Source organism: Engraulis encrasicolus, chromosome 6 (genome assembly GCF_034702125.1).
Source record: "Engraulis encrasicolus isolate BLACKSEA-1 chromosome 6, IST_EnEncr_1.0, whole genome shotgun sequence".
In the NCBI taxonomy this organism is placed as follows: Eukaryota; Metazoa; Chordata; class Actinopteri; order Clupeiformes; family Engraulidae; genus Engraulis; species Engraulis encrasicolus.
The window spans coordinates 19944891-19956605 of NC_085862.1; the positions used below are offsets into that span (position 1 = coordinate 19944891).

Genomic DNA, 11715 nt, shown 5'->3' on the forward strand with positions numbered 1-11715 from the left:
TGCTAGTTATCCTAGCTATCCCGACCTAGTTATGTCTTTACCCTGCAGAGTCTACAATATGCCTCCACAGCTATGGTCAACTCCTGTCTCTGACCTGTCCACTCGCCTCCTGCCTTGCCCACTGTCTAAGAGAGTGGCACGCAGGTCTTGCCTGGTCTACTCAGCTCCAGCCTCTTCCCTGTTGAGTCTTGGATACTGCATGCCTGCAGAGCTTTGTCCTCATAGTGTTTCTAGCCTTCTAACCATCCCGAGACATTCCTGCATATCTGGAGTCTAATTAGGGCTATTCTCTTCTGTGCTGTTAGGGCTGTTCTGTTGAGGCTGTTCCCCATTGTTCTGTTATGGCTGTTCTGTGCCCTTCTGTGCTGTTCTGTTAGGACTTTTCTGTGCTGTCCTGTTCTGTACTGTTTTGTGCTGTTCGGTTAAGGCTGCTCTGTGCAGTTCTGTGCTGTTCTGTCAGGACTTTTCTGTGCTGTTCTGCTATGGCTGTTCTGTGCTGTTCTGTGCTGTTCTGCTATGGCTGTTCTGTTACGGCTGTTCTGTTATGACTGTTCTGTGCTGTTCTGTGCTGTTCTGTTATGACTGTTCTGTTTGGGCTGTTCTGTTAGGGCTGTTCTGTTTGGGCTGTTCTGTTTGGGCTGTTCTGTTTGGGCTGTTCTGTTTGGGCTGTTCTGTGCTCCAGGGGCTTCTGCTCTCTGCTCCATTTCCTGCTGTTCTACCTCATCAACTCCACTTTTAGCCAACACCCCCAATCCAAACACACACACACACACACACACACACACACACACACACACACACACACACACACACACACACACACACACACACACACACACACACACACACACACACACACACACACGCACGCGGGCGCACGCGCGCACGCACACTCCAAAACAGCAGAGGCCAGGCGTCCCTCTCCAAGGAAGATGGATCAGCGGAGGAGCTTTGATCCTGCAGGGGCTTCTGGCCCCCACACCGAAACACACACAAACACACATACTCTCTCACACACACACCCAAAGGAAGTGTGGATGCTACTCTGACTCCCACCAGGCGTGCTGATTCTCAAAGCTGCCTGACAAGTTAGCATCCCAACATTTCCCCTCCCCTCACTCGCTCCATCTCTCCCCACACACAGCCTCATCATCTCTCTCCCTCTCCCCACTCCAGGCCTTACCATCCCTCTCTCTAGCGTTATACTCCACTCAACCTCACCCCTCCACTACCCACTACAGTCTCTACTCTGCAGAGGTGCGGAGTTTCAGTCCTGCTATGTGCAGTGTTTCATCTGTAGAGTTGAAGTTCTGTAGGGTTTGCTCTGCTCTCTACTCAGCTGATTTCACTAATTAGCTGTTTTAGCTACAGTACACCAGCTACAGTATTTTACAGTATCTTAACTACAGTATGTTAACTACTATACTTTAGCTACAGTAGTTTACAGTATTTTAGCATCAGTACTTAACAATATTTTTCCAACAGTAGTTTACAGGATTTTATCTACAGTATTTTACAGTATTTTGGCTGCACTACCTAAGCTACAGTAGGGATCGGCAGCTGGAATATGGACTCTTAATGGACCTGTAGGTCCACTTCTGCTACAACCCCCCACCCCCCCCCCCGCTCCATCCCCTCCCTCCTCCTCCTCCATTTTTTATTCTTCCACCATCCCTCTCTACCTCCACTTCATCTCTACATCTCTACATCTCTACATCTCTATCTCTCTCTCTCCTGGTCTACAGTGTTTTTCCGCCTGGCTGACCAGCCCAACAGGCTACAACAGGAAAACAAAATATTGACAAAGATAAACAATGACGCAGCTCAGAACATGTGGAGGCATAAACACACAAACATGTGCGTGCACACACACACACACACACACACACACACACACACACACACACACACACACACACACACACACACACACACACATCTCGCTCACGTCAGTGTGAAGGTGAACAGTTGGGGTCTGTGGGAGTTACGGCCACAGAGCTGAAGGCTGCATTGTAATGCAGGTATCTGTGCACATGCGTACATGTGCATGTGTGCGTGCGTGTGTTAAGGGCGGAGGGTAGCATGAGTGTAGTGTACTGCATGTGTGTGTGTGTGCGCCAGAGGTGAGCCAGAGGGTAGTGTGTGTGTGTGTGTGTGTGTGTGTGTGTGTGTGTGTGTGTGTGTGTGTGTGTGTGTGTGTGTGTGTGTGTGTGTGTGTGTGTGTGTGTGTGTGTGTGCATGAACGTGCATGCGTGCGTGCGTGTGCGCGCGTGTGTTAAATGCGGAGTGTGAGGTGTGTGTGTTAAGGGCGGAGGGTAGCGTGTGTATAAAGGTGGAATGTTAAATGGCAGCGGAATGCTGTTTATTTTTACAAATGCTCGAGTGCCAACAACACACACAGCTCCCTCACACACACACACACACACACACACACACACACACACACACACACACACACACACACACACACACACACACACACACACACACACACACACACACACACACACACACACACACACACACACATCTCTCCTTCACTCTCACTACACGCCTTCCAAGGCCCCTGCTGAGGGGAGCTTTTCAGCCGCAGAGGAAAACACACTGATGATGGAATGTCTCTGATCTTCACACCTGACGCAAGGTCTCACACACACACACACACACACACACACACACACACACACACACACACACACACACACACACACACACACACACACACACACACACACACAGAGAGAGACACACAGACACGCAACACACACGCACACACACGCACACACACACACCTGATGCGAGGTTACAGAAGGCATCTGTGTACGTATATGAGGAAAGCTGGTCAGTTCAGGGTCCTATGTATCTGAGAATGGAAGGAGACGCCCAGACGGTGGGGAAGATGGCAGAAACTGGCAGCTGCCACACATGGCACCTGTGAGCAGAGCAGACCAGCTGACCAGCTGATCAGGTGACCACTCCACCAGGGGGCAACTAACTAGGTGAAGGCCTCTAGCTTGGTATAACTAACTAGGTGAAGGCCTATACCTGGGGATAACTAACTAGGTGAAAGCCTCTAACTTGGTATAACTAACTAGGTGAGGGCCTCTAGCTTGGTATAACTAACTAGGTGAAGGCCACTAGCTTGGTATAACTTACAAGGTTTGGTATAACTAACTAGGTGAAAGCCTCTGACTGAGAGGAGCAATCCAGGTGAGGCTGACTGCAAGAAATATAAGTAAGCCATCTAAGGATACTTGGCCAGGTGAAGTCCCATCTAAGGCCAGGCTCAAACTACATGACTCCCGATTTTGTGTCCGATTTTAGGATACCTGGCCAGGTGAAGCCCCTGAGGACATGTAAGCAGACAAGGCTGCTGTACATAGAGCACTGCAAGTCTGGAGAGCCACTTATCTCTCTCTCTCTCTCTCTCTCTCTCTCTCTCTCTCTCTCTCTCTCTCTCTCTCTCTCTCTCTCTCTCTCTCTCTCTCTCTCTCTCTCTCTCTCTCTCTCTCTCACACACACACACACACACACACACACACACACACCAACACCAACACACAAGCTTATCGCCACATACCTGCCCAGCTGAGGTGCGTTACCTATCTCAGGATACCTGCACGGATCAGCAGAGCCACTTCACCTATCTCAGCATACCTGCACGGATCTGCAGAGCCACTTCACCTATCTCAGCATACCTGCCCCCATCCAGGTGAGCCACTTACCACTGCCTACCTGCCAGGTGAGGTGAGTCACCTATATCAGCATAACCAGCCGAGAGTAAAGTAGCTGGTTGGAATGAGGCCCTGTGTCAGCATATCTGGCCAGTTGAGGTGAGCCACCAATCTCTATAGTAGCTGGTCGGAATACACTGCAGCAGGTAGACAGCTGACTGCTATATCACTACAAATTTCCACTCCATGACTGATATATTTAATTAAACTTGACAATAAGAAAACAAATAGGGATGATACAGTAGATGAGTAAGAAATATGGAGATGACATGCATAACAATGGTCCAGACTGTTTGACATTTGAAGAGATTACACCGTCTCAAAATGATCTGCAATTATGTTTAATCCATAAAAGACCTTGCTCTAACAAAAGTGGAGAGAGAGAGAGAGAGAGAGAGAGAGAGAGAGAGAGAGAGAGAGAGAGAGAGAGAGAGAGAGAGAGAGATAGATAGAGAGAGAGAGAGAGAGAGAGAGAGAGAGAGAGAGAGAGAGAGAGAGAGAGAGAATGATACTGTAAACACACCAAGCTCACTCAGTAAGAGCTGAATACCCTGGAGCTGTGGCAAGTGACTCATGCACCTTCAGCCTTAAAGTGATACTGTGTAGAATTTGGTATAGTTTATTTCCAGAATTAGTGCTGTCTATTCACAAATGTTATCTTTTCACAAATACTTACCACCATCATCAAATTCTAAGTATTCATTATGACTGGAAAAATTGAACTTTACATACATGAAAAGGTGAATCTTCTCCATGTCTGCCATTTTGAGAAATTGAATTTTTTTTTGAGCTGCAAAGCTTGCTGTACTTTGCTCATACTAGTAAAGATTATTTTATTACTTAGAAAATATGAATGAATGAAAAGATCATATTTGGAAATAGGCAACACAGACTGAATGAGCAACATATTCACAATACTACTCTGGCCACCATCCTACACTTTGCACCTTTAACATGCAAAATGTTATAATATGACAACAACAGTGTAATAAGACAAAAGCAGAAGAGGACAGAGAAGAGGACACCCCGTACATCAGTTGAAGTTAGATGTTTCTCTCTCCAATCTGAACAGTTTAAACCAGTGGTGCTCAAACTGTGGTACGTGTACCACTGGTGGTACTTGAGACATCTCTGGTGGTACTTGGAAGAATTATTTTTTATGCATTGATTTGAAGGCTGATCAAGTTGTTGCAGTCAAAAATGTCTCTTTGGTCTCACATTTTGTAATATTGAACTGTATGAATGAATCTGAACACATAATGCAGAATAGTACTAGGCGAGCAAGAAATTTAAAAACACTGGCAAAAGTGAATATGAAAGACCTTTACTGCGATATTCTAATGTCATTTTTCAAAGTGGTACTCGGAGAGCTCAATGTTTTCTCAGGTGGTACTTCACACAAAAAGTTTGAGAACCAATGGTTTAAACAACTCCGCATTCCCTCTCATGTTGATGCTTCCAGCATCACATTTACTGTTTGCTCTCACCAGCTAGTGTTTGCTCTATTCATCGTGTGGGGAAAACACCTACCCAAATGTGGACACTGGGAGGACAGACTGGCGACACCAGGCCTTGAATGGACTACAGTTGGAAAGGGCAGTGTGTTCCCACAGTGCCCAGTGTGCCAACAACACACAACACGCACACACGCGAGTGCCCACACATATACACACATACACACACTCAGAGCAGCAGAGTCAAAAGCTCTGGCGAGGTGGATGTGGTGTTGGTGATTTACAAAGCATCTTCTCATTTGCCTCCCTCTATATTTGGTTTTGGCATAAACCAAACGTGTGAAAAGGGAAATGGGGCCTCGGTGTAGTCTAATTACAGAATACAACATTCACCAGAGGGCCTGAGACCCATTGTTTACGCACTTCAGTGACTAAGGAGATTTGTTGTGGTTAACCATGAGACAGACACAGCAGATTGCTGCACAAATGTAGAGGAAACTAGTAGAGTAACTATATTGAAATGAAGGTGGCAAGGAGCTTACATAAATACACATAATGCCCATATGGACATGTCATGACACATATAACACAGATAATAGTCAGGGAAAGTAAAAAAAAACTGGGTAAACTGACACTAGTTTCTCTTTTGATGAACAACTGCATTTAGCCAGACAGACAACCTGATGCCAGTCGACACAGCCTGCCCGGTCAGGCAAAGGGCTTGTATTACAAAAATAGCTCGCCATTACGCAGCGCTTTGTGCTCGAGACAGGAGGACACACCTGGGGGGACAAGAAGAGACTGGCGCGCAAATACCCGTTGTTATCATGAATGGAGGGAGTGGCAATGAAATCCCCCTCCACCGGCCCAACTTAAGTCTCTCGTGACAGCTGGAAGACGCATGTCCTCGTGCTGTTTCTAACCATAGCCTGAAGGCAGTGCACTGCTTGCTCTGCATGAACTGAATGGCTGCCTGCTTGCCTGACTGTTCTTACATGAAGTAGAGACGTCTGACATTGGTCATTTAAAACAATAACTCCTGAAGCATCTTGTTACATCAGTTCAGAAGTTCCCTTCCGAGCGATCTGCGCGCCACCAGACTCGCACAAACAAACAGGTGCTTGGAGCGCTTCCTTCGTATCCCAATAAAACATGCTGCGATGTGTCGTTACTGCTTGCAAAACACACTAACAACCTCCCCTAGGCTATGTTGTTCTTGTGCCTTTACATAGCCACCCTGACAACACCCAGCAAACTGACTTCAACCAGAAAGTGGATAGACCGTTATCTCCCTGTACAGAGGAAAACGATAGATCGGAAACTTACCTTGATATAGGCCATCTGTAGGTAGTTGTAGGGTATCCTCCGGTTGAAATCCTGGATGATCTCCTCGCTGACTTTGTGCATGGACTGCGGCCCCAGTTTGATCTCCGTGCACTCGTTCAGACAGGAGGCTCTCCGTAAAATCACATCAAAGAATTTCAGATCGGAGAAGGGGTTCGCGTCAAAGCGATGTCGGTCCTTGCATGTCAGCCGACACTGGATCTTGGTGCGCCGGAGTTCCGCGAAGCTGCTCAGCGCTCCCTCCATATACCGCACCACATTCTCATAGTCCCCTCGGTGGAAAGCATCAATCGCGTTGTCATACAGCAGATCATATGGCTGTAATGAAGTTGACGACAGGACGACCGACTGAAGGAACAGCAGTAAGGTGCCAATGAGAAAGTTAATCATATCCATCGTTAACAGCCCGAGTTGCTATGTTGTTTTTAACTTTCAGCGGTTCTGGGTTGTATGTGGTCGCAATGTGCAATCCCCGACTGAAGAAATCTCCCGGCTACACAGACATGAAACCTTGTGGATGAGTGACCGCTAAAACATCGTCACACGTTTGCGTATTTCGGCGGATTGGTCGTCAGATCGCATCCGTGTCGATAGCATTACTGGGGGGCTATTTAATAACGAGGGCCAAACACACATTTCGGGAACGACCCCCTTCCCTCTTTGTTAAACTCCTCCCCTCTTCGATCCAAGAAGGAAATGAGTGGTCGTGACAACTTCACGCTTGTTGGGTAGCCCCCAGTTAAAAACGACAGAGAGCGAGGGAACAACCCTCGCCAGGACAGAGCGCAAACTACACATAGGCTACTCAGCGAGCGCAGCCGGCATTACACCTGCTGCGGACAGTGGTGACTGTGGAGGCGGCCATTGATTGACTGAATTTCACCAACTAAAATTGATAGGGATGTTTCATTTTTTTTCTTTAAAAAAAAAACAAAACAAACGCGTCTCATTCTATAGTGCAGCTAATTACCAAAGTTTGTTTACAAACTAGAAACTGAGCAGCAGACCATGAATAACAGTTAGTGGGTCTACACATGCCCGACTCGAGTAGGCCTAGACTTGTGGCAGAACCAGCCCAGCAGCACTACTGTTTAATTGGAATTAGCGTTTCATGTGACTGCTTATGAAAACATACGGCAGTGTACTGAAGTGAACCCACTTTCTACAGTTTATGCGACAGCCCCCTCTACCGTCCGTGTTATACACACAGCGGTGTGGTAGACATGAAGTGTAGGCAAAGATTCTCTATTCTAAGAACGTCTCTGGTGTAGGTAGGTAGAAATGAAGTGTAGCCGCTGCCTCCCTCTAGCGTTTCACCAGAGGACACATTATGGCCTCTTTCTGAATAGGCTACTACTACTAGGCCTACTACCACTACTACATGTACTACAAGGCTACTACTACTACTACTACTACTACTAGGGCCTACTACTACGACTACTAGGCCTAGGCCTACTAGCTTACACACCTCACCCTACTACCGTCTGGCCACAGATAAAGAAGCATGCGTTCATAGTTGCCTACACCAGCCGACTAAGGGACAGCTTGGTTGCTTAACTGCCACTGCCAGAAAAGAACCCCTCCTCCTTCCCTCTTCATCACCCGCCTATTTTTGTAACATTACCTCTCTATGTCACTGCAGATCTTAGCTTTTTTGGAACTTTTTTCCGTTTCATTGCTGAATTGTTGAATTCATGAGAAGCCTACATGACAATACATATCTTGCATCTTGTATCTTCTTCTACTACTGCTAATACTACTACTACTACTACTACTGCTAATGCTAATACTACTACTACTACTGCTGCTAATACTACTACTACTACTACTGCTAATACTACTACTACTACTGCTAATACTACTACTACTACTACTGCTAATACTACTACTACTACTACTACTACTACTACTACTACTAATAATAATAATAATAATGATAATAACAATAATAATGCTACTGGTACTGTAGCCTACTAGCTTACTACTGCTACGTAGGCCTACTATAGGGTGACCAGACGTCCCGGTTTGACCGGGACAGTCCCGGTTTGGAGTTGTGTGTCCCAGGTCCCGAGCGAACCCTCTCGGGACACAAATATGTCCCGGTTTTGGCCACCCACTACATTGCGCCATGTCTATCAGGGTAAATATATGGAAAATATTACATGTTTACCTGCCACAATTAATGGCAGCCAGCTCTTGTATAGAAAGTCTGAAGGAGTCAGTTGCGATTTGTCATTCCTCCCTCTAAAATTGATTAGAATGCAGGAAATTGCATCTAAAAAATACAAATTTTCCTGGGGGAGGACCCCCAGACCCGCCCGCCAAATATTGTCCTTCAGTCACGCACGAAGTGTCCCGGTTTCAGACTACAAAAATCTGGTCACCCTAGCCTACTACTACTACAGCTACTCCCTATAGGCCTACTACACTACTATGACTACTACTGCTGCTACCACGTTACAACTACTACTACTTGATACAGTTTGTGGCAGGCTTTTTACTTTTGGACATTACTTTGTTTTACGTAAAAGGTCACTGTTACAGTGCATCTAGTACCTCCTCTTGTACCCATGTAATGACATAAATCTACTTACCTCTGATAATAACAATGATGTAACTTGCTGGAATTTGAACTTCAGAATATCAGAAGCATAATTTAATGGATAAAGTTTTGCGAGACGCTTAACAAGCCCCTCATTTTAAACGTTTCTCCTTTTCCAGGTTACCTCTAGGCCTGCAGTTGGCAAGCTGCTCATCTGACAAGAGGCCAGACACTTACAAGAAAGTGAAACAGAAAGTTCAGACTCATCAGACAGTTTGGAAAGCTGAACCTGGGTTTCTTAACCTTTCTGAAGTTAAGGCCCATTTTTTTCAGTGCAGAGTGGCTTATTAGGGACCATTACACACACACACGCACGCATGCACGCACACATGCACACGCGCACACACACACATATGCAAAGTGTATTGCCGTCGTGAGGCAAGGTTTCTTCAGGCAACTCCACTTCTGCTGACTCCAGGTGTCTTTAGTTGATAATGTATGCAGTTCCCTGGCCTTCGCGGCCCACTAGTGCCAAACAGAATTTTTTTGCAGCTCTCAAGGTTATGAGCAGCCGTGCGGTTAAGAATCCCTCGTATTTCAACACGTGTTGGGAGAAAGCCAGGCTGTGCCCCCCTAGTGACGCAACACCTTCAGTGTTATGAAAGTCGATGATAATCAGGCTAGGAAAAATGACTTTCCTTCAGGCTTCTAATCTTTTTCATTAGTATTCTATTGTCAAAACATTGACTGACACTGTCTTATCCAGAGTTGGACTAAAGGGAAGGGAAAAAGTGAGTGAGTATGAACATGATGTTGATGATGATGATGATGATGATGATGATGATGATGATGATGATGATGAGGGTGAGATGATGAGGGTGATGGTGATGTGAGATGAAGAGGAGGAGGAGGATGATGATAAAGATGAAACTTCTTTTAGTGTGTGTGTGTGTGTGAGTGCACGCACGTGCGTGTGTGCCTGCGTGTGTCCGTGCGTGTGTGTGTTTGTGTGTGCGTGTGTTTCTTGACAGTAAGCATTTCTTACAATATCCAGCAGAGGGCCATCTCATACCTACAAAGTCCCAACACTGAAAAAGACATGGCAAGCACTGCAGACCTTAATTAAGTATGAAAAGGATTGCAGATCCTATACTGTATGCTCTCTCTCTCTCTCTCTCTCTCTCTCTCTCTCTCTCTCTCTCTCTCTCTCTCTCTCTCTCTCTCTCTCTCTCTCTCTCTCTCTCTCTCTCTCTCTCTCTCTCTCTCTCTCTCTCTCTCTCTCTCTCTCTCTCTCACACACACACACACACACACACACACACACACACACACACACACACACAATTATAAACTGAAGTGTACCAGTGATTTATCATGTGTGCCTTAGCTAAGCGTCACAGAGCAGCCCAAGACAAAGTGGCCAACAAAGTGTCCAGGAGTGTCTGAAGTCCCTGTGCATAGTACAATATCCATTGTACTCATTGGAAAAATATGGGGTATCACAAGTCGCACGTTGTGTCGCTCCACCTCTCCACACACACACACACACACACACACACACACACACACACACACACACACACACACACACACACACACACACACACACACACACACACACACACACACACACACACACACACACACACACACACACACACACACACACTTGAGCAGAGAAAAATGTGATTGTCCTGCATGATTAGGCTATTTCATATGACTAATACGAATCAGTGCAATCCTTACAGATACACTGTGTATTGCCATGGCCTATATTACTAAATGTTAGTGTGGGCTATAAGCACACTAACCCCTTTGCACAGAGTGTATGTTAATAAACTTATTGTCACCAAAATTGTAATGACCAAGACCCAATCTGCTACTGAAGACTCTTGGTAATGTCATTGCAATGTTGTTATGACGTGGTTTAGTTTTATAGGCCCCAATGTGGTTATGACTTAGGATTTTACAGGCCCCATCTGCATACGTAAAGATGCTACAGAGCTCTATGCGATATGTCCAGAAATTCCTAAATGATTGACACCCTTCTTCCCCTTCTCCTTTCCCTTTCATCCCCCTTCCCCTTCTCCTTTCCCTCTCACTCCCTTTCCCTTCACCTTTTCCTTTCATCCATCTCTTCCTTGACCATCTCCTCTCAGACAGTTTCATGACTATACATAGCGAGCTGCTTTGTCTGAGACACAGTTTGAGCTAAATCAGGAGCTGGTCTATTTCAGACGTAGGCCTACTATTTGTGAACCTTATGAGGAACTATTCTGCGTGAGAGAGACACAAATCACTGAACCAAATAGGGAACAAGCGTTGTAGTGAGCCATGCAGCTTGTGAAATCTACAAGGAAATGTCTTGTGTGAGACATGCTGTTGAAACTCTAGAAGATTATTTTTCTTTGAGCCCTGAGAAATACATTAGTCATTAGTTTTCGTGAAATCGTACAGCGGAAAGAGATGCCCAATATTTCCTTATTTGGCTAGATTGGCCTCTTTTTGTACATTCACTGAAACAAATGAAATAACATGGAATTTTAAAAATGTCTGCAGCAGGGGTGTCAAACTGAAATTGACAGAGGGCCAAAATCAAAATATTGAGCAAAGTCGGGGGCCAAACTCACCAAAGTTGGGC

General features: G+C 45.8%; 1 protein-coding gene across 1 annotated transcript in view; it reads right to left on the reverse strand.

The window, feature by feature from the left end:
* p3h2 (prolyl 3-hydroxylase 2) overlaps positions 1-7239 on the reverse strand; it is a 125643-nt gene extending 118404 nt beyond the window's left edge. Inside the window, exon 1 of the mRNA XM_063200850.1 lies at positions 6515-7239. Within this exon, the coding sequence (XP_063056920.1) occupies positions 6515-6928 (414 nt within the window). The 5' untranslated portion in view covers positions 6929-7239. The remainder of the gene's footprint in view (positions 1-6514) is intronic.
* Positions 7240-11715: the final 4476 nt, after the last annotated feature.